At 44.8% G+C, this 24,981-nt stretch overlaps 1 protein-coding gene across 1 annotated transcript in view; it reads right to left on the reverse strand.

Annotated features, from left to right (window-relative positions):
• Positions 1–305: 305 nt before the first annotated feature.
• ARG1 (arginase 1) overlaps positions 306–24,981 on the reverse strand; it is an 83,077-nt gene continuing 58,401 nt past the window's right edge. Inside the window, exons 6-11 of the mRNA XM_075338270.1 lie at positions 9,975–10,149; positions 9,306–9,465; positions 8,467–8,561; positions 7,667–7,771; positions 5,082–5,218; positions 306–2,675 (exon numbers count right to left, since the gene is read on the reverse strand). Coding sequence (XP_075194385.1) covers positions 2,509–2,675; positions 5,082–5,218; positions 7,667–7,771; positions 8,467–8,561; positions 9,306–9,465; positions 9,975–10,149 — 839 coding nt within the window. The 3' untranslated portion in view covers positions 306–2,508. The remainder of the gene's footprint in view (positions 2,676–5,081; positions 5,219–7,666; positions 7,772–8,466; positions 8,562–9,305; positions 9,466–9,974; positions 10,150–24,981) is intronic.

Consider the following 24,981-nt stretch of genomic DNA (forward strand, 5'->3'; position numbering starts at 1 on the left):
GTGCTCACTTTTGTTGTAAGTGGTTTAGATAATAATGGCTGTGTTGAGTTATTTAGAGGACACCAAATGTATACTGTTATACAAGCAGTACACTGACTACTTTACATTGTATCAAAGTGTCATACCTTCAGTATTATCCCATGGAAAGATATAAAAAAATATTTCCAAAATGTGATGGGGTGTACTCACTTCTGTGATATACTGTATATTACAAAGCATTAGACCGGTTACGTTGCTGGTGAAAATAAGACATGACATGACAAATATTTTTAAAAGTAAATATTTAATCTGATCGATACTAACAAACATATAAACACAAGAAACATTTAAACAGACATAGATAATAAATGTTTAGGTTTTAAGCCACCTAAACACACCATTTGGTTTCCATATATTGTTTTTGTGTGTTGCATAATTTATGCTGAACTGATTATTCTTTGCATGTGTTATGGTGCATAGTTGCTTTCACAATTCTTCATACGTCAGACATGAATTGTCGTGGCACTCGTCAGTGAATGCTTTCTGGAAAGTGTCATCTTTACTTCAGGCGTGATATATTAACTTCCCTACCAGCATGAAACTAGACTAACAATCCACACCAAAATTGTTAATGCACGCAGATCTCGACATGTATTATACAAATTATTACTTTGTACAGTCTATAGGTTGTATGGCAAAATGCAGAATCCAAAGAAGTGCATGGTGCCTTATTTTACACTCAACTTTTAGGCTGGTGTAAGAAATAGGTGATTATATTTTAACTCCATATGACCACAGGACCTTATTTGTGCAGGATCCAAAGCCAAAGACAAAGCTAAAGGAAAAAGAAAGAACCCCCAAGTAAACTGGTTGAGATCACTTGAGGGAATATAGCCTAGCATCTGTGTTTGGACTGTTTTGTTTAAAGTCTGAATGTATTTAAGGGTTTTCCCTGGGATATATTAATTTAGGTCATCTACGACTATTTTAGTGTTTTATCTCAGGTCTGTAATTTTTGATTTGCAATCTGGGACCTACATTTTTGGGATGTGGTTTAGGATCTATTTTGTACCGAGGAGTTTGTACTTTTAATGGGTTCAGGAGCATTATTTTATTTTTAAGGTCAAAGTTTGAAGTGTATTAAATGTCCACTTTGATGAAGGAGTCATTAGCACTACTTGTGATTCAAATGTTTTTGCAGTGTTTGAAGGGATAGTGTATGTAAATTGGTATACATATGGTAACAAAAAAGTTCATTGTCTAGAAGACCTCTTTGGAATGTCCTTAATTAAAAGTAGAGGAGCATAGTGTGCGAATAAGCTACATTATTGTGCAAACCTGTCTGTCTCTTTCACACAGCGTGAGTTATGCATGAGTATTGGGGGAAAAACACCAAAAACACAAAGAAAAAAAACTATAAAGGTTTGCCCACCTTGTGTTTTTTGGACCTACTAATTTGGTTTGCAAATTCTGATGCAAAATGCTAGTGACAGAAAACCATAAAGAACAATGGGACTGCACCTCATGACAGGTATCAAGAATAGTGGTGAACTCTGTCCTAAAAGAATTCTAACCCCACAGGGAGATTGACTTAGGATTTAGGACCGCTCCCCTAGGGTGAACCAAGTTTTAATTTTTAGGGTCCTTATTTTTTGTGACTTTTTAATATTACCTAGGCAGTTTGGAAAAGCTATGTCGATGGGTTATCTTTATACAAACAAGGCGGTGTACTATATGCCCTTGATGTTTTTTCACATATTTTCAGAGGTTACCATGTCTAACCTACAGTGACTTTTTACCTAAGTTTGTTATATATTTTATTACAGCAGTTGGCCTAGTCCATATTCTACCATGCGGCATAGCTTCTTTTTATCTCTTGTGGCGATTATTTACTACATTGGCTGAATATATTATTTGTTCTTTGATTGTTTTTGGTCTCACCCTATGTTTTTATTTTATTAGTTTATTTGAGCATAGCGGTGGAGCTTTAGGATGTGAGTAAACCAATGAACATCCAAATACTTGACCCTGAAATGTTCGTATTAACCCCTCTTCTACAAATAACCCTATCAGTACTACTCTGAATTCCTTTGGTATTAAGGTTGGGGGAGGGTGTAATTTTCCTTATCACTTAAGGCATCAAAAATTTCTTGTCACTGTTCTACTCTGATTTAATTGGCTATCTTCTTATAGAAGAACTAACTTGGGAGAGATACAGAAGTATTGCCCTGCTTATACATTCTCAGCTTTTACTCCATTTCTCATGTATGTTATATATATATTTATTTATTATATATATATTTCTGGTGCTGAAAGGTGAAAATATTAATTCTTCCAGTTTGTGCAGTCAATTTTCAAAAATGAATATAATTGCCATGATGCTAAAAATAAGCCGCCGCACTGTGGTTTCACATCAACATTTCAGCTAAAGTCTATTGGTATGCAATCTGCGTCTCGTATTGGATGCTTATTGATTTCTAAGCAGAAAATGATTAGGATATGATGTGAAAGTAGCAGACGGTTAAAGTTTTAGCTGATATCTGAAAGATAAAGTGTTGATGCATGAAATCCTTCTCGTGCTTTTCCAAAGCAGGATAATATCATATTGAGGGCGGTGTTCACAGTCAGCTGAGTGTCCTTTTCTGTTTCTCCACGAGATGGGTTGACTTCCATCATATCCACGGCAGACAATAAACCTGAATTGAACATACATTTTCATTATTTTAGTTTCAAGTGAAGTCAATTTCACAACCCTTAATAAAATAGCATTTGCAGTAACTACTCCTATCTAACAGAGGCACAGTATGGATGTGCGGAGCCCTATAGCAAAAATTTTCCAGCTAACCTCCCATCCCACTATTTCCAATGCTGATGATACATATCAATTCTGATTTATTTTCTGACTGTTTGGAATGAAATTTGGGGCTCTATTTTTGATTGATGCTGATGAAGAAGGTGACACCAACCAGGATTGGGCCCAGAGCTATACTTTAAGTTTTTGCCCTCAGCATTATTTGTACTTACACCACTATTGATGATTAATTCTGGGTAATGCCAGTTGTATATATCTGTGTATGGATCACTGTAGATATACATATATACCTGAGGCTGTCAAGTTTGAGTCAGGAGACCTACAGCCAATAATGGCATCTAAAGACCGCTTCACACGCTGCGACATCGCTAAAGCGATCTTGTTGGAGTGACGGAATTTGTGGCGCACATCCGGCCGCTTTGACTATGTCGTTGCGTGTGACACCTATAAGCGATTTTGAATCGACGCAAAAACGTTCAAAATCGCTCATCAGTGACATGCCCCCCCTATTCTCAATTATCGCTGCACCTAGCGATGTAGTTCGTCGCTCCTGCAGCAGCACACATCGCTATGTGTGACACCGCAGAAACGAGGAACCTCACCTTACCTGCGCCCGCCGGCAATGCGGAAGGAAGGAGGTAGGCGGGATGTTACCTCCCGCTCATCTCCGCCCCTCCGCTTCTATTGGGTGGCGGTTCAGTGATTCTGCTGTGTCGTCACTGTGACGCTGAACGAACCGCCCCCTTAGAAAAGAGGAGGTTCGCCGGTCACAGCGACGTCACTAGGCAGGTAAGTAGTGTGACGGGTCCGCGCAATGTTGTGCACTACGGGCAGCGATTTGCCCGTGTCGCACAACCAATGGTGGCGGGTACGCACACTAGCGATATCTGTCACAATATCGCAGCGTGTAAAGCGGCCTTAAGTCTGTACTCCAATACACAGATATGTGAAATTGGCCTTTCAGTAAGTAGCTGATTATGTCACAGGAGGGGTGGAGGGTAATAGTGCCAAAACAGACTCCCCCTCACACCCCAGGATGGAACCACTCAAATGTCACCATCAGACATTGACAAAGACAATAAAAGGTGTTGGCTACTTTGTCTTGTTAGTGTACCTCTCCTCACAAACTGACCAACACTTCTGTCCATGCAATGGCTAGTGATGGAGGAGCATGTGATCACACCAATCTATCAGTTTCCTCCAATAAAAAAGCTGATTTCTTATGAGAGGTGTATTGCAAATGGAGGAGGCTGATGGTCTGATAACATGCTCCTCCCATCAATAACCATTTTCTTTACAGAACGGCTGGTCAGTTTGTCAGGAAAATTGCACTTACAAAAGAAAGTGGCTATACCCTAAAGTGGAAAGCAGCAGGAACTAGAGCAAGCAATATAAAACACCCAGCACTTGCTGGGTATGGTGCAGGCTCAGCTGCTGAGCCCTCTCCATACACATACAACAAACTTTGCTGCACATTTAAGGCGGATATCAGGAAGGGTGAGAAGGATGGAGAGGGACTAATTTAAAAAACTTTACCATTATAATAATATTAGTATTTGGCAATCGGTTTACCTTGGACGGTTAAAGAAGGGCACCATGCTGATGTACATGTATGCATACTCAAAATATCATGTATATACAGTCATGTATGGCTTCCACCCACCCATCACCTCTTCCTCTCACAGGCAGTGGTATATAAACTATCCCCAGTCATGATCTCTATATTGCTGTCTCCAATGTTTCTCACCCCTCTTACTACAAAATCACAATTATGCTGCCACACGTAGGGGTGCAAACAGTCCTCGGCTGCCCAGATCGCCCAAAGGAGACCGTCCACAGATCACAATGGTGCTAAAACAGCACAGCCCAGCTATCCATACCAACCCACAATGCGCAATATGTCTATGTCCATTTATATTTCAATGTAAAATGGGTACAGAGGCAGTGGTGTCAATTTTACACTGCAGCACTAGAGAAGAACAGTCACATCTGCCACCAATGCTTCGTCTGCAGTGTGAGTACACTGAACTTTGATTTGTTAAATTTCCTTTGCCCTGGTCCCCCCTTTGGCATCCTGCCATCTTAGGCAAAGACCTCCAGTACCTGCTGGAAAATACAGCCCTGGTTGGGCCCCCACCCCCCAAGTGTCCCATCTCTACATAGATTTAAATATGAGGGGAAAATTGGCGCTATGAATTTGGAAACTCCAAATAATCTTATTAAAATAGAAATATATATATATATATATATTTTTTGCCAGTGAAAGCAATGAGTACAGCTATTGATTTACCTGTCTTATAAACCTGTTCTGTAATGTACATGCCCTCTCTGTAAGTCAGTCCACCAGGGACAGGTGTTCCAGTAGCCGGTGCTACGCTGGGGTCCAGACCATCTATATCAAAACTTAAGTGAATTGGTCTTGACTGCCTTGAAAGATGCAAAGGGAATTATTATTAATATTTTTTAATGTTAATGTAAAAAAATGGAACTATAAGCATCATAATACACATTCAGGCCAGGGTCACACGAGCATATGAATCAGACGAGTGTAATGAGAGTAAATCTCGCACTACACTTTGACCAATGTTATTTAATGAGGCAGAGCAAATCTGCTTTTTTTTTTTTTCTCTAATGCCGAATCTGCACGTGAGAAAAATTGCAGCATGCTGAAATTGGCAATGTATCTTGATTCACTTACATCGACACAAGTCTATGGGTGCTTGTGAAACATTGGATGACATCAGAGTACAGTCTGATATAAGCAGAGACAGACAATGGACAAAATAAAGAAATTACCGTATTTTCGTATTATAAGACGCACTTTTCCTCCAAAAATTTGGGAGAATAAAGAGGGGTGAGTCTTAAAATCTAAATATAGCTTACTGGGGGGGCTGTCTGTGCGGAGACCGGGTGCGTTCAGGCAGTCGGGTGCCCGTGACTGCGTGCGAGCAGCCGGGTGCCTGTCGGTGCCAGCTGCCTCTCTGTGCGAGTGGGCACCCTGCTGGCTGCCACTCTGTGCATGCGGGCGGGTGGCTGTGCGGCAGATGTCCCAGTGTGTCCGCGATCCCAGTTTCAAATGATGGCGCCGGGAGTCAGCGCGTGCGCAAATGGAGCTCTTGGATAAGGGCTCCATCTGTGCATGCGCTGCTCCAGGCGCCATCATTTGAACCGGGACCCCGCACAGACTGGGACACTCACCGCACCGGCCTGCTCCACCACTGACCCACTGCCACTGCTGCTGACACCACTGACCTGCCACTACTACTGACCCACCACTGCTGACGCCACTGACCCTGACACTGACAACTGGGGTGCGTCTTATAATCCAGTGCGTCTTATAAAAAGAAAAATACGGTTATCTCTCTATCTTCTCCTCACCTGTGTCCCGATTCTCATATACAAGAGAATCGGAACACAGTATAATGACACTCGGATCATGATCGCAGCAGAACCTGAGCAGAGTTTCATTTACCATATCGCATCTGATGCTATACGCTTGTCTGACCCCGGCCTTAGGGTTCTTTTACATGGCATTGGTGCTTACCTCTGAACCACCCACAAACCGGGATTTGGATGTATGGATGGACATCGCCATTTTATATGTTCTGCCTTTTGATATTTATTTTATGTGACTTCATACATTTTACTTTACTACAATTTTGTTCTTTTACTTTATACCTGGGTGTGCAGATTGTGTATTTTATACAATGCTTCTCATATAGTCATACAAAGAGATTCCTGCATCCACTTGATGAGCAATAGAGTCACAGTTGTTTCAATAATACTAGGCTCATCTGATGCCCAATGCAATAGCCAACATTAATGCTGTCAGTTGCAAAATCATCCAGAGGTGTGGTGTGGTATAATCTGCTGTCTGTCTAGTTTGCTCTAGCAGTAAAGTTGAAGGCCATGTGAGGTCAGTATTTTACCTCAGTATTTGTAGCCAAAACCAGGAGTGGAACAATCAGAGGAAAAGTGTAAACACGCCATTAGATGATGGCAGGCACAATGTATGCTACGAATTGAGGGACAGGATGTCCCAGCACATATAGTGTTGGTGGAATATGGATGAATAGGAATTACTGTGGTCAAACCGCTAACAATTGTTTTTATATCTGCCATTCATATGTGTTGATCTGTGTTATTAAGAGAGACACATGTGCAACTATAGCGACTATGCACCCTTCTATGATATTTTTATGAGGCCTAATACAATGAGGCTCCAATACCTCTTATCTGGACTTAATCGATGACATCAGAATTCTCATCAAGGTTTTACAACTCTATAATTATACTGCTTTCGTCTTTTGTTAGTGCACTCTGCTGTAACATATGTAGCATACGTGTATGATATTTAAAGGAACCTGTCAGTATGCTCTTACATATAGAAGTCGTAGTATAGCTGTACAAGAGATTGTTCCCCAATGAAAGTATCCTTTTTGCAGCCTTTCAACAAACTTTTTAACCGGCATTCGAACATCACCCGAACTTGACCACAGACCTTCGTGAAATTTCCATGATCGGGTTCAAGCACCGAACACTAGGTGTCTGGTACGAACCCCGAACTTTACAGTTCAGGTCTGCTCATCACTAATCTCAACAAAAAAAAGTATAATTTTTATCGGTAGGTAGCCGTGCCACTACTTCCCTATATAAAAACGTGCTGACCGGCTACCTTTAAACTCAAAATACTCAAAGTTAATTCTTGTTTTTCTGGAATATGAAACATCCTTTTGTTAATTTGATTCAAGCTTGACCAGATGGTTATCAGTCTGTTCATTTCTTGAACATAAACCTAAACTTGGGTTAATTGCATGACATAACTATTGAAATGATTAGTTTTTCACATACAGTAATCCTTATTTTCATACTTACTTTCCCACTAAGTATTTAATGGTTTCATCCATCACTTTGTTAATTGTCAGTCTATCCACATCAGACATGGAATAGGCCTTTATACCCAAAGTCTTCAGAATCAAACTGCAAAATACATAAGGTACGGTAAGTACTTTACATTATTTCATATCATACTTTTATAGAATATATTGAGGGTTTTTTTTGTTTGTTTTTTTAAATGTTTTGTATTTAAAGAATTCTGTTAATGAATTTGGCACATCTTTTTAACTGCCCCGCACCACCTGAAATGTGCGCCAGTTCCTTTGTGGTATAAATTATGATGAACTTGTTGGGCGTGCTTGGGGCTTTGCTCAGTTTTCTAGACATTGGTGGAACTGGCCAAGCTTGGTGTAAAAACGCCAAAGGTTGCAACATTTTTGCCCATTATTGAGTTATCTCTAAATTTTATAACATTACAAGCAGTTTTAACAGCAGAATTTGGACGAAAACTCCTTGATAAATCAGGCTTATGATAAGTAGTCACTTTACAGTTTCCAGAATGATCGTGCTGTACTGCTACTCTGGAAAACCATGAATGTTAAATAAATAACAAAACAATATTTAGCTGGTGTACATTAGTAACTGTTAATTTCAATAAAATATTTTGGGTTTCATCTATAAAAAAAGAACGCAATAACTTTAATTAAAAATGCACTATTGCAAAAATAATTCTGACTTTTGCATAGGTATGTAAATGATGATTCTCTATATACTAGCTGTCAAATATTACCAAACAGACAAAGTCTTTCAAGAAGCTGGAAGTTCCAAGATGAACTTACTGCTCTCCAGGGTCCACATCTCTCAGTCCTATGTAGACTATGTCTTTAGCGGACAGGCATGGCCTCACCCAAGAAAATCCTGGGATGTCTGGGACCTATGAGACAAATGTTGGTAAGAATTTAAGAGAATAGCAACAAAAATGTATTCTACTCAACTGCTTATTGAACATGTTTAGTAAAGAGTTTACATTCAGCATCTAATATTCCCGTGATATCATAGGTCTACCACAGAACGGTAAGATAATGGTCTCTTTCTGGCAGGATACTGACAAACGACCAAACTGATCTATGGAATTCATTTTTAAATCTTAATATTTTTAAATTACCATAAACCATTGGCGAAACTAGAGTTTCATCTAGAGATGAGCAAGTCAATTCATAGGAGCCTGGTTCAAAAACTACAACAGTAGTCCATGGCCACCAGACAGGAGCCATGCAAACTGCCTCACTCCTGCTGGAATCACCAATGTTTTTTGTGATTTGTAGGCCCAGAAAAACATCCCGCTAAGCCTACAAATCAGAAGAGGTGCTGAGGATCCAGGCAGTAGAAGGCGGTTTGCAGGGATCCATTCTGGTAGCTCTGGACCACTGACTTTGCCGATTAGCTCATTTTTAGTCCGATCCATTACAGTTGGCATTATTATTGTTATAGTTTATTATTATTTGAGATGTTCACATAGAAGTCTTAATTCCATACTAGCAGATGCTGCTCCAGTTGTGCAAGTGCCCATGAAATTAGTCACAACAAACCTAAGTGATGACAGTGAACATAATATATTATCAAAAGGACCATAGTTTGGAAATGAGAACATAATGATCAAATCAAAGTCATTGCTCACCTTGTTTTGCAGTTCTTTTATTAGAAAAGAGACAGGCTGTCCATGAAGGTTGCCACTGGGTGATGTTGATGGAGTGTTGATATCGGCATGGGCATCCACCCAAACTACACACAGATCAGGGTGAACTTTAGCATGACCTGCGATGGTCCCAACTGCCAAGCTGCATCAGCACAAACAAAAGGTATGGGTAAACAAACAGAATGTCCCAATATTCTCATTTGGGACATCTAGTCCCTGTGTGACTAAAATTCTCCTGTTGGAACATCATGTGATACAGCAGCACAACAGATGAAGATATTCTGCTCTTTACAAGCTGATAGGAATGGTGGAAATTGACACCAAAACACTATATAGAGTACCCCGAAGCCTGCCGCCTTTGTATATACTGTATATGTATATATATAAATTTATAAGAAAATGTTCTGGATCTACATTTCAGCAATTCAGTAAGGGTCTTGAGACCTAGAGTCCCATTCTCAAGTATTGCATTATCCTCTGCTCTGTTTCTGTGGAACAAATATGTAACGTGGCCTCTGCTGCAGGGAATCAGAATATTTTCATTTTTTAACACAACTTCGTACTAGATTTACAGTTTCATTGAGGTAAATAATATAGTTTTACAAATCTAATCCTTTCAATTAATATATTAATAATGCAACAAAACCTGACCTGTGGTCACCACCGAGGGTTAGGCACACTCTCCCTGCCTTCTTGACGTCAGCAACTGTATTAGCAACCTTCTCAGTAGCTTGACCGACAGCTCTGGGGTTTTTCACATTTTGAAATGGTTCATCATTGGGTAACTCAGGAAAATGCAGATCACCAAAATCCTCAACATCATATTCTGCAACAAAACCAAAAGAAAGTTCAGATTTCTGCTTTATTAGAGAATAGTGTGGGACGCGGTTAGGTGTTTTTTTTCCAAAATCTGTTTAATGTATGGAACATACAGTAACTGCATTTGCTAGTCAGATTAACATCTTAATATGTGGGACTTTGTTGACTTTAAGGCCACCGTCACATGAGTATTCGTTGAGTTTTTTACCTCACTGTTTGTAAGACAAAACCAGGAGGGGGTAATAATACAGAAGTGGTGCCCGTGATCCTATTATACTTTTCCTCTGATTGTCCCACTCCTGGTTTTGACTTACAAATTCTGAGGTAAAAAACTCACCAAATATTTAACGTGTGCCTGTTGTCTAACACGTAATGAACTGTCTCAAACCTATTTGTGTTCACTGTGTTGTACATAAAATAAGGAGACAGTTGCATTTCACAGCTTTGCAAAAAGGTTAATTTTATTAGTACATTCATGTATTTTGTATCTAGTTTTATTTAAGGGGGTTGTTCACTGCTTTTATATTGATGGATTATCCTTAGGATAGATAATCAATGTCATACTGTTGGGGTGCAACACCTGGCACATCCTCTGATCAGCTGTTCCTGGTGCGGACTGGTGGCCAGATGTGACCAGTTGCAGAGCTGCACAGCACTGACCACTTTTTAGTGGCCACTACCGGGCACTGCACATCTGCTCCTATGTGAATGAATAGGAGGGGATTCTCAGTACCCCACTTTTGCCACTATACAGTTGTTGGAGCTTTGCTGTTCCACTCTACAACCGATCAAATTTGCCACCAGCACTAGAAACAGGTGATCGTGATAGGATAGGCCATCAATATAAAAGTACTGGACAACCACTTAAAGGGAACCAACCAACAGGATTTTCATATATAAAGTAATGCCAGTGCTATACTAGCGCTAGGATGCTGAATGTAAGCATACCTTTTGTTCTGAGATTGTGAGATGTTTTATTTCAGAAATATGTGCAATTAAAGTTCCAGCAATGCACTGCTATTGGGGCGGGAATAGATAGCAAGAACTGACCCACATATTCACTTCCTATTGCACCTGTCAATCAAATAACAGTGCATTGCTGAAGCTTTATTTGCACATATTTTTGAAATAAAACATCCTATCTCAGAACAAAAGGTAGGCTTTCATTCAGCATCCTAGCGCCAGTATAGCACTGGCTTTACTGTATATATGAAAATCCTGCTGGTTGGTTCTTTTTAAGGATCTGCCTGCTAGTAGTAGGGCTTTCATACATGGTGATAACTGACTGATCATTCCTGATCATTGCTGAGTATAAAGATGGTCAGTGAGGCAACAACAAGCAATTATACCATTTTTTTTTCTTAATCACATCTTTTAGGAGAATAAAAAAAATATCTTTGTCAGCGCACAAAAACTGTACAATAAAGGCACATGCTGCTGAAATCAATGAAATGAACGATTGTGCAATCAATCATTTATTTGAAATGATTCTGATTATTGCATGACACTTTCACCCAGCAAGTATGGGAGACATAGGCCATAGGAGGGTAGGTCGGCCATCAACCCTATCTCCTATGCTGTGTCTGCATTAGCTGTGCACGCTCCCAGTCATGTACTGTTCACAGCTATAGGTGGAGCAGTAGTGGGAACAGTTTGGACAGCATATGTCAATCTGTCGGACCTACTGTCACCGCTGCAAGAGGTCACCGCCGCAGCCCTGGTGCCCAACATGCTTACAGATATTTACAGTGTTCAGAGAGCAGCAGTCAAATTATTGCTGACTGCTGCACTCTGCATATCAAACATATTGTAACATTTTTGGGTGTCTACTTTACAGAGCTATACTATAAGAATGTCCCAGAATGTCCACATTTTACATAAATCTACGAGTATTAGCTGTACCATGTGCTATGTTACCTATATTACTTATACCTTGTGATGTAACTGGTATTACCAGTGCCCTGCACTATTTTATCTGGTGTTACCTGTGCTATATTACCTGGTATAACCTGTGTCAGGTACTGTTTCCTAGCATTACCTGTACCAGATGCTGTTACTTAGCATTACCTGTGCCCTGTGCATGTTACTTGGTGTAAATGTGGCGCCCTGGACAAGCCAGGGGCCACAGAGAACAACACCAACACACCCCACACTCTCGGTCAGGCACACCAAAGTCAGACGAAAACCCTTGTTGCCTTCCTCCAGGGACTGATGTTCACACCAGGGGGTGGGCCAGGTGGTTGGCCCCGCCCACCGAGGAGTACACAGTCCTGGAGGCGGGAGAAAGAGTCAGTTTGGAGTTTAGAGTTCAGTTTAGGAAGCGAAAGTGAGAGGAGTGAAGTGGCAGCTTAGCAGACTGAAGTTGGTCCGGGTGTGTGGCCCGGACGGATCAGCAAGGTTGGCAGACGGTGGTGACCGTCTGCAGGAGTGGCCTATCGGAGTTTACCGTAAGGACCGTGGACAGTCGGTGGCCCGGCTGTACCGGACCGGTACACAAAGAGAAGTCAGCACCATCTGGCAGGGGCTTGCGGACCCCGGCAAGGCTAGGAGTCGCCGTGAATTTGCCAAATCCGTTAGCGAAGGGAACCTCCTGGGTTTCCCAGCAGCCAAGTCCCGTCAGAAGGCAACCGTCCAACCAAGAGATGGAAACACAGCCACCACCAAGGCTACCGTTCCCAGGGCCAGAGCCTGCGGGCAAAAGGGGCTCCTTCAGCTCCCATCCAAGCTGGGGAGCGGGTTACCGGTGGGAACCCATTGGAACCGTTTACAGTACACAGGTGCAGGGAAAGGCAGTCACCATCAACCTGCCGGGAGAAACAACACCGCAGCCGTCTGTGGGACCCGTCCATCCAGCCGTGTGTTTTACCGAGAACTGTGTCCTCATCATTGGCTGAGTGAGTACCACCGTGCCGTGCGGCAGAGCGCTGCCCCCGCGACCCTGCACCTCGCCAGGCCCCGTAACCCGCCTGCCATTCATCCCTTACCCCATCACCGGGCCCCGGGACAACCAACCCCCTACCCACGGAGGGGAGAACTAATAACAAACCTGCTCCTTGTCACCGCTCCCGGGATCCCCGTCTAGAGCAGCGGTGGTGTCACCAATATCACCACAACCGTGGGTGGCGTCACGGACAATAACCAAATCCCCACAATCAAATCCCCTTTTCACTCACGGGCGAGGAGCGCCGCTCGAGTCCCCGGGATCCGGCCCACCGCTCGAGCCACCACCGAGCAGCAGCAGCAGCCGGACCCGAGCAGTGGGAGAGCGCAGCGTCCCCTCCTCCGCCCGCGACATAAACTATGCCATGTGTATGTTACCTGCTGTCACCTATACCCTGTGTATGTTACTTGGTGTTATCTATGTCCTGTGTATGTTACCTGGTGTTATCTATGCCCTGTGTATATTACCTGCTGTTACCTATGCCCTATGCTATGTTACCTGATATTACCTGTGTCAAGTGCTAAGTTTACCTGTGCCAGGTGCTGTGTTACCTAGTATTATCTGTGCCTTGTTTATTTTCCCTGGTACTACCTATGCCCTGTGTATGTTACCTGGTGCTACCTATGCCCTGTGTATGTTACCTGGTGCTACCTATGCCCAGTGTATGTTAACTGGTGTTACCTTTGCCCTGTGTATGTTACCTGGTGTTACCTATAACCTGTGTATGTTACCTGGTGTTACCTATGCCCTGTGTATGTTACCTGGTGTTACCTATGCCCTGTGTATGTTACCTGGTGTTACCTATGCCCTGTGTATGTTACCTGGTGCTACCTATGCCCTGTGTATGTTACCTGGTGCTACCTATGCCCTGTATATGTTACCTGGTACTACCTATGCCCTGTGTATGTTAACTGGTGTTACCTTTGCCCTGTGTATGTTACCTGGTGTTACCTATAACCTGTGTATGTTACCTGGTGTTACCTATGCCCTGTGTATGTTACCTGGTGTTACCTATACCCTGTGTATGTTACCTGGTGTTACCTATGCCCTGTGTATGTTACCTGATTTTACCTATGCCCTGTGTATGTTACCTGGTGCTACCTATGCCCTGTGTATGTTACCTGGTACTACCTATGCCCTGTGTATGTTAACTGGTGTTACCTTTGCCCTGTGTATGTTACCTGGTGTTACCTATAACCTGTGTATGTTACCTGGTGTTACCTATGCCCTGTGTATGTTACCTGGTGTTACCTATGCCCTGTGTATGTTACCTGGTGTTACCTATAACCTGTGTATGTTACCTGGTGTTACCTATGCCCTGTGTATGTTACCTGATTTTACCTATGCCCTGTGTATGTTACCTGGTGTTACCTGTGCCCTGTGTATGTTACCTGGTTTTACCTATGCCCTGTGTATGTTAACTGGTGTTACCTGTGCCCTGTGTATGTTACCTGGTGCTACCTATGCCCTGTGTATGTTACCTGGTGTTACCTATGCCCTGTGTATGTTACCTGATTTTACCTATGCCCTGTGTATGTTACCTGGTGTTACCTGTGCCCTGTGTATGTTACCTGGTTTTACCTATACCCTGTGTATGTTACCTGGTGTTACCTATACCCTGTGTATGTTACCTGGTGTTACCTGTGCCCTGTATATGTTACCTGGTTTTACCTATGCCCTGTGTATGTTACCTGGTGTTACCTGTGCCCTGTGTATGTTACCTGGTGTTACCTATACCCTGTTTATGTTACCTGGTGTTACCTATACCCTGTGTATGTTACCTGGTGTTACCTAAACCCTGTGTATGTTACCTGGTGTTACCTATACCCTGTGTATGTTACCTGGTGCTGACTGTGCCCTGTGTATGTTACCTGGTGCTACCTGTGCCCTGAGTATGTTACCTGGTGCTACCTGTGCCCTGTGTATGTTACCTGGTGTTACCTATACCCTGTGTATGTTACCTGGTGTTACCTATACCCTGTGTATGTTACCTGGTGTTACCTGTGCCCTGTGTATATTACCTGGTGTTACCTGTGCCCTGTGTATATTACCTGGTGCTACCTGTGCCCTGTGTATGTTACCTGGTGTTAGCTGTGCCCTGTGTATGTTACCTGGTGTTACCTGTGCTCTGTGTATGTTACCTGGTGTTACCTGTGCCCTGTGTATGTTACCTGGTGTTACCTATACCCTGTGTATGTTACCTGGTGTTACCTGTACCCTGTGTATGTTACCTGGTGTTACCTGTGCCCTGTGTATGTTACCTGGTGTTACCTGTGCTCTGTGTATGTTACCTGGTGTTACCTGTGCCCTGTGTATGTTACCTGGTGTTACCTGTGCCCTGTGTATGTTACCTGGTGTTACCTGTACCCTGTGTATGTTACCTGGTGTTACCTGTGCCCTGTGTATGTTACCTGGTGTTACCTGTACCCTATGTACTGTATGTTACCCGGTGTTACCTGTGCCAGGTGCTGTTAAATGTGATAAGCTACCTGCGTTCTGTGCTGCTACCTGTGTCCATTGCTTTGTTACCTAGTATTACCTGTGCCCTATTCTATATTATTATGTATTAGCTGTATGAAAAAAAAATTAAAAACTGAAAAATTATTTAGATCCCAGAATATGGTTATTTTGGGTCACTATAACTTATTAAAATGTATAATAAAAAGCGATTATCAATTGTATCTCAAATTAGTATTAATAAAAAATTCTGCTCTTCTAGAAAAAACAAGCCTTAACACATCTAACATAAAAATGTTACAAGTTTTGGAAAATGATGACTCAAACCTATTTTTTAGTTTTTTTTTTTGTTTTTTTTTCTAAATCAAACTATTGAATTTCTTTCAGAAGTCCTCGGTGACCCTGTCCACACATCAATATCACATTGCCGTCACCAGTCCTAAAGTTTATCCTCCCCCGTCCTTTTGCAATCACTCAGAGAGGGGGTGAGTAATAACGTCATATGAATGTGAGCGGATCCTGACCACATTTATGGCAATTGTAATGAGAGCTAGCATTACATTTGTTTTTCATGCGATCTGAGTAAAAGCTAAAAATATCAAAAGTATTTCAAACATTTTTCATATTCTAAAATAAGAACATTTGAAAACATTAATACTTTAAACTTGTTCACATTGTTTTGCATTTTTTTATGATGATTTCCCTTTTAAGCTACAATATATCTATTATAGCAGTTATTACAACAACTAATGAAGAGCCCCACATCTTAAGATAATCATTAACCTTTAATTCAACAAAAAGAACTGTTTCCACATGCATCACATCTGATGTAAGACACACAACCTACAAAGCACTACAACGTTTTAATTAACAGATATCTTTATTGAAGATTTAATAAAACAAGATTAAAAATGCACAGTTATACAATGACATGGAAAAGAGGAACATCTTCACTCTGATTAAAGTCTCATAATGGCCAGCAATGACAAATGGATATCTCCTAGTCAGATGATATGTAAACTAAGTGCCCCCTGAAAAATTTCCTTCAGGAACTCTTTTAAAAATTCATCCAACTGGTTGAAGATTGACGAATTGCATTGGCCAAGCATACAATTATAAAAATGTCTCAGAGGCTGAACCCCATATCTGTACACCCTGTACAGCAAATGGACGGTAAGGAAACTAAGAACAGCATGTCCATAAACAAGATAACAGATGTAACACTGCACTGACCGTAAAAATGCAGAAATGAATACAAAACATGTGATGGGGGTGTCAAGAATCAAAGCTAATTATGAATAGGTAATACCATAACCCAGGGCCGGCTCCAGGTTTTTGTGGGCCCCGGGCGGAAGAGTCCCAGTGGGCCCCATAAACACGCAGACACATACACAGATACATACACGTACATATACATATTTAAAGACAAACTCACAAAAATACATATAAACAGACAAATATATACAGTCATATACACTGACATACATAGATACACATCATACATGCATACATACAGAGACACACACTGCTATGCTGCATACATACATATAGACAGACACACACATACTGCTCTGCTACATACATACAGACACACACATACTGCTCTGCTACATACATACATACAGATAGACAGACACACACACTGCTCTGCTGCATACATACATATAGACAGACACACACATACTGCTCTGCTGCATGCATACATACATACAGACACACACACATACACTGCTCTGCTGCAGACATACATATAGACAGACACACACTGCTCTGCTGCATATGTGAAGCCCCACAGGTGTAGTGTGTCGGTGCATTACCTTCAGGGACTCCACTCGGCTGGATCTCGTCACAGGTAGGAGATCTTCTTCTTGTCGTGACGCCACTCTCAGTATTGCGGCCAGTAGGGACCGCCACTGCAGGTTGAGGGTCGCCTGGGGCTGATGGTATGTGCAGTTAGTTGGAATAGCCTCCTGAGAGTGAGGCAAGCCCCAGGGCCCGATGTAGGTGCGTAGTACCACAAGGCGCAGAATAACTCCACACAGGCAGAATGTCTTTCAGGGTTTTTACTCACTTCAGGTGGCAGGGTGAGTAACCCGGGCGTAGCTGGGATGAACCAGGCGGGAACCAGGTGTCCTTCAGGCTGACTTGTGAGGGTGACTACTAACTCGCCTTCCTTAGCCCTTGGTGGTTTGGGGTGACCCCGACTTTGAGTCCCTATGGGGGTCACCCAGGGAAGTTGCTGAAGCCTCACTCCCCTTCGTTTGCCGTGTGCTTGTTGCCTGGGCCAGATCACTCCAGCTTCTTGCCTCCTGTGAGCTATGGGCCCTAACTGTGGCTACGTGGCTGCGGCTTTTTGTGGTGTTGTGGCGTGGGCTTTGAGAGCCCCACACCGGCAGGTTTAGCAAAAGAAAGCTGGATCTATCTCCGCTTCGGGATCTGCCGCCCGTTTGGGCCTGGTTCTCCCTAGCAGTCTCCTTACTTCCCACTCCGTGCTCTTCTCTCTAGCTGAGATGGGTTTCGGGTAGCACTCCTAGTTGACCGTTCTCCCCCGTCAGTAGCCACTGCGCGGGCGCTGTTAGACAGCAACAGCCCCACAGGTCTGCTCCTCACTGAGCCCTATGGAGTTCTGCTCTAACTGACTCACTGCCCCTCCTCTCCTGTTCTTGCCTACGCCACCTAGCAACCAGATTCTCTTACCACACCCCTTGTCAGCCTTCTGGATTACCTGTATTGTACTGTCCCCAGCATGGGTGCAGTACTCAGTGGTGCCTGACCAGGTCAGGGGCGCCACATTCCCCCTTAGTTATCACCAGCACGTCCTCGGGCTGCAAGACAACATTTTAAAATGCATAAAGCATTAAAACATGTAAAACATTTTTAAAAGCACCAGGTACCATACATCACCACCCTCCACCCACAAGTCCGTTAACCCACCCAAACCCTTTCACGTTGGCCGCGGCTTCAGCCACTTCTGGCAGGATGTAGAGGCGGCTTACATGGGCTGGTGGTTTCAGGGTATACCTGGCTTGGTGGATCCGCGCCTTCAGCCTCTTCTGGCAGGATGCAGAGGCGGCCTCCACAGTTGGTGCTGACCAGGTACCCTCTTTGTGGTGGAGAGCCAGGCCCCATAAACAGGCATGCTCTCTGGTCGCAGGTGAGCCAAGGCCCTATATACGGACGGGCTCCTCCTGGTTGCAGACGAGCCAAGCCCCTAAACAGGCTGACTCTGGTGGTGGTGGTGCCCTCTGGTGTAACTATTTACACTGCGAGAGTTTGTGGCTATAGCCAGTTCATAGCCTTAAGGTTTATGGTTTTCTCACAATAGTTTTTGTGGGCACATGCTTAAACGTAAACATTGCAAAACAAACTTTTCAAAACTTTAACTTTCTAACTGCTGACTTCTTACTTTCCTTTACTCCTCCATACCAGGGCTTTGGCCTGTTGGGCTGCGGCACCTGCTGCTTTCTTGCTCTTTGTCTCTGGAGACTGTGGTGCAGGGGACAGCGTTGTTCTGTTGCGACGCCTGGTCTTGCGGGCTGGGTTCTGCTGGGCTGTTACCTCAATGCCTGCAGGGCCCCAGGTGAGATTTCTGGGCTGGTCTTCATCAGCAGACGGTGTCAAGTCCTCCTCATCCCAACGGGAATAGGGTAACATCTCCGGCTCTGAGTATTGCTCCACTGCCGGTGGCTCCGGAGTCAGCTCCTCAGCTTCCTGGCCTCCTCTCCCCCTTAGTTCTTCTTGGCACTCCTTTGGTGGCAGTGCTGGGGATGGGCTTTCTTCAGCAGGCTCAGGCAGGGGACTCTTTGGCGTGGTTGCTGCAGGGATTGCTGGAATCCTCTTGGGGGTGTGCGGAGGGAGCATGTACCGGTCCACCAACCATTGTGGAAACTTGGCCTCCATGTCAGCCTTCAGCCGCCAGTATTCGGGGTCCTCCCCCAGCGTGGGCTTTCCAGCAGGGACCTCTTTGGACTGGGGAGCGGTGTCTGCTCTGGCCTTGCAGGCCGGGGTAAATGGTGATGCAATCTCTTGGCGGGCCGCGCCCTGTATGGCGGCGACCTGGTCTTGGCGGGCCGCGCCCGGCATGGCGGCGGCCTGGTCTTGGCGGGCCGCGCCCTGTTTGGCGGCGGCCTGGTCTTGGCGGGCCGCGCCCTGTATGGCGGCGGCCTGGTCTTGGCGGGCCGCGCCCTGTATGGCGGCGGCCTGGTCTTGGCGGGCCGCGCCCTGTATGGCGGCGGCCTGGTCTTGGCGGGCCGCGCCCTGTATGGCGGCGGCCTGGATCGGCGTCGCAGCTGCGATGGGATCTGTGCAGGCTGGGCTGGGCGTCGCTGCAGGGACCGGGTCTTGGTGGGCCGAGCAGGGCATCGCTGCGGCGGCCGGGGCTTGGCGGGCCGAGCAGGGCATCGCTGCGGCGGCCGGGGCTTGGCGGGCCGAGCAGGGCATCGCTGCGGCGGCCTGGGCTTGGCGGGCCGCACCTGGCGTGGCTGCGGCCTGGCTCAGCGTCGCCGCGCCGGGCGCCTCTTCAGGGACCGCGGGCGTGGCAGCAGGGGTCGGGGCATCCGGGCCGGCAGGGGTAATACTGGACTCACCCATCGGTGGCAGCATCGGGGTCTGAGTCGTCGCCGTCCGGTCTGGCACTCGTCGTGCGGTTCCCCTCTCATAGGCCTGAACCGCGGCAGCCATCTCCAGAAGTTCCATGCGTTCTTCTCTGATCTGCTCCACGACCCGGGTCTCCAGTCGGTCGCAGAACTGGGCCAGCTCCCGATACCACCAGGCAGCGGAGCCCGGTTCTGGATTTCTGCGGTCAGACGCCATTTCTTCTGCGCCCTCTTCTGCACGACTCTCCAGCTGTGGACTCGCCGTTGCCTCTAGTAGCAAGCTGTTCAGTTTCCGCTCTGCCTCTTTCAGCAGCTCCTCTCCCAGCAGCAGGCTTCTGGCTCCCTTTCTGTCCCGACGTCTCCGGACGCTTCCGCTCTCATAGCTGGCAAGGTCAGAACTCTGCAGGGGATCTCTGGGTAGCCACACCTCTTCGTGGGCGGTAACTTCTCCCAGCGCGGGCTGCTGTTGTTTTTCAGCGCGCTTTTCATGGTGGCAATATGGCGGCGCTTCCAATTTTTCAAGCGGACCGCCCAGGCACATGGTCACCTGTCTGAACAGGTCTAGTCCTTATCCTGTTCGTGACGCCAGATGTGAAGCCCCACAGGTGTAGTGTGTCGGTGCATTACCTTCAGGGACTCCACTCGGCTGGATCTCGTCACAGGTAGATCTTCTTCTTGTCGTGACGCCACTCTCAGTATTGTGGCCAGTAGGGACCGCCACTGCAGGTTGAGGGTCGCCTGGGGCTGATGGTATGTGCAGTTAGTTGGAATAGCCTCCTGAGAGTGAGGCAAGCCCCAGGGCCCGATGTAGGTGCGTAGTACCACAAGGCGCAGAATAACTCCACACAGGCAGAATGTCTTTCAGGGTTTTTACTCACTTCAGGTGGCAGGGTGAGTAACCCGGGCGTAGCTGGGATGAACCAGGCGGGAACCAGGTGTCCTTCAGGCTGACTTGTGAGGGTGACTACTAACTCGCCTTCCTTAGCCCTTGGTGGTTTGGGGTGACCCCGACTTTGAGTCCCTATGGGGGTCACCCAGGGAAGTTGCTGAAGCCTCACTCCCCTTCGTTTGCCGTGTGCTTGTTGCCTGGGCCAGATCACTCCAGCTTCTTGCCTCCTGTGAGCTATGGGCCCTAACTGTGGCTACGTGGCTGCGGCTTTTTGTGGTGTTGTGGCGTGGGCTTTGAGAGCCCCACACCGGCAGGTTTAGCAAAAGAAAGCTGGATCTATCTCCGCTTCGGGATCTGCCGCCCGTTTGGGCCTGGTTCTCCCTAGCAGTCTCCTTACTTCCCACTCCGTGCTCTTCTCTCTAGCTGAGATGGGTTTCGGGTAGCACTCCTAGTTGACCGTTCTCCCCCGTCAGTAGCCACTGCGCGGGCGCTGTTAGACAGCAACAGCCCCACAGGTCTGCTCCTCACTGAGCCCTATGGAGTTCTGCTCTAACTGACTCACTGCCCCTCCTCTCCTGTTCTTGCCTACGCCACCTAGCAACCAGATTCTCTTACCACACCCCTTGTCAGCCTTCTGGATTACCTGTATTGTACTGTCCCCAGCATGGGTGCAGTACTCAGTGGTGCCTGACCAGGTCAGGGGCGCCACACATACATACATACAGACACGCATACTGCTCTGCTGCATATATATATATATACATACATATAGACACGCATACTGCTCTGCTGCATATATATATACATACATACAGACACGCATACTGCTCTGCTGCATATATACATACATACATACAGACACGCATACTGCTCTGCTGCATATATATATACATACATATAGACACGCATACTGCTCTGCTGCATATATACATACATACATACAGACACGCATACTGCTCTGCTGCATATATACATACATAGATACAGACACGCATACTGCTCTGCTGCATATATACATACAGACACGCATACTGCTCTGCTGCATATATATACATACATATAGACACGCATACTGCTCTGCTGCATATATACATACATACATACAGACACGCATACTGCTCTGCTGCATATATACATACAGACACGCATACTGCTCTGCTGCATATATACATACAGACACGCATACTGCTCTGCTGCATATATATATACATACATATAGACACGCATACTGCTCTGCTGCATATATACATACATACATACAGACACGCATACTGCTCTGCTGCATATATACATACATATAGACACGCATACTGCTCTGCTGCATATATACATACATATAGACACGCATACCGCTCTGCTGCATATATACATACATACATACAGACACACATACTGCTCTGCTGCATATATACATACATACAGACACGCATACTGCTCTGCTGCATATATACATACATATAGACACGCATACTGCTCTGCTGCATATATACATACATATAGACACACATACTGCTCTGCTGCATATATACATACATATAGACACGCATACTGCTCTGCTGCATATATACATACATATAGACACGCATACTGCTCTGCTGCATATATACATACATATAGACACGCATACTGCTCTGCTGCATATATACATACATACATACAGACACGCATACTGCTCTGCTGCATATATACATACATATAGACACGCATACTGCTCTGCTGCATATATATATACATACATACAGACATGCATACTGCTCTGCTGCATATATACATACATATAGACACGCATACTGCTCTGCTGCATATATATATACATACATATAGACATGCATACTGCTCTGCTGCATATATACATACATATAGACACGCATACTGCTCTGCTGCATATATACATACATACATACAGACACGCATACTGCTCTTCTGCATATATACATACATATAGACACGCATACTGCTCTGCTGCATATATACATACATATAGACACGCATACTGCTCTGCTGCATATATACATACATACATACAGACACGCATACTGCTCTGCTGCATATATACATACATATAGACACGCATACTGCTCTGCTGCATATATACATACATACATACAGACACGCATACTGCTCTGCTGCATATATACATACATACAGACACGCATACTGCTCTGCTGCATATATACATACATATAGACACGCATACTGCTCTGCTGCATATATATATACATACATACAGACATGCATACTGCTCTGCTGCATATATACATACATATAGACACGCATACTGCTCTGCTGCATGCATACATACATATAGACACGCATACTGCTCTGCTGCATATATACATACATATAGACACGCATACTGCTCTGCTGCATATATACATACATATAGACACGCATACTGCTCTGCTGCATATATACATACATATAGACACGCATACTGCTCTGCTGCATGCATACATATATATAGACACGCATACTGCTCTGCTGCATATATACATACATATAGACACGCATACTGCTCTGCTGCATATATACATACATATAGACACGCATACTGCTCTGCTGCATATATACATACATATAGACACGCATACTGCTCTGCTGCATATATACATACATATAGACACGCATACTGCTCTGCTGCATATATACATACATATAGACACGCATACTGCTCTGCTGCATATATACATACATATAGACACGCATACTGCTCTGCTGCATATATACATACATATAGACACGCATACTGCTCTGCTGCATATATACATACATATAGACACGCATACTGCTCTGCTGCATATATACATACATATAGACACGCATACTGCTCTGCTGCATATATACATACATATAGACACGCATACTGCTCTGCTGCATATATACATACATATAGACACGCATACTGCTCTGCTGCATATATACATACATATAGACACGCATACTGCTCTGCTGCATATATACATACATATAGACACGCATACTGCTCTGCTGCATATATACATACATATAGACACGCATACTGCTCTGCTGCATATATACATACATATAGACACGCATACTGCTCTGCTGCATATATACATACATATAGACACGCATACTGCTCTGCTGCATATATACATACATATAGACACGCATACTGCTCTGCTGCATATATACATACATATAGACACGCATACTGCTCTGCTGCATATATACATACATATAGACACGCATACTGCTCTGCTGCATATATACATACATATAGACACGCATACTGCTCTGCTGCATATATACATACATATAGACACGCATACTGCTCTGCTGCATATATACATACATATAGACACGCATACTGCTCTGCTGCATATATACATACATATAGACACGCATACTGCTCTGCTGCATATATACATACATATAGACACGCATACTGCTCTGCTGCATATATACATACATATAGACACGCATACTGCTCTGCTGCATATATACATACATATAGACACGCATACTGCTCTGCTGCATATATACATACATATAGACACGCATACTGCTCTGCTGCATATATACATACATATAGACACCCATACTGCTCTGCTGCATATATACATACATACATACAAACACACACCTTGCTCTGCGGGGCCCACACACGCGGCTCCGGGGGCCACACAAGCCGCTCTGCGGGGTCCACACATGCGGCTCTGCGGGGCCCACACACGCGGCTCCGGGGCCCACACACACGCGGCTCTGCGGGGCCCACACATGCGGCTCTGCGGGGCCCACACACGCACGGGGGGACAGGGAGGGGCGGGGAGGGAGTGATGTCCCACATACTGATCAGGTCACGGTGCAGATGGGGCCCACACAGCGCTGGAGGGAAGCGATGTGCTGAGGGTCACTGGCTGGCACTGTAACTCCTTCATCTGTGTGACCGAGCAGGACGCCGGCCGGTAGCTCCGCCCACAGATGATGCTCAAT

The sequence above is a fragment of the Anomaloglossus baeobatrachus genome, chromosome 3 (assembly GCF_048569485.1).
Source record: "Anomaloglossus baeobatrachus isolate aAnoBae1 chromosome 3, aAnoBae1.hap1, whole genome shotgun sequence".
In the NCBI taxonomy this organism is placed as follows: domain Eukaryota; kingdom Metazoa; phylum Chordata; class Amphibia; order Anura; family Aromobatidae; genus Anomaloglossus; species Anomaloglossus baeobatrachus.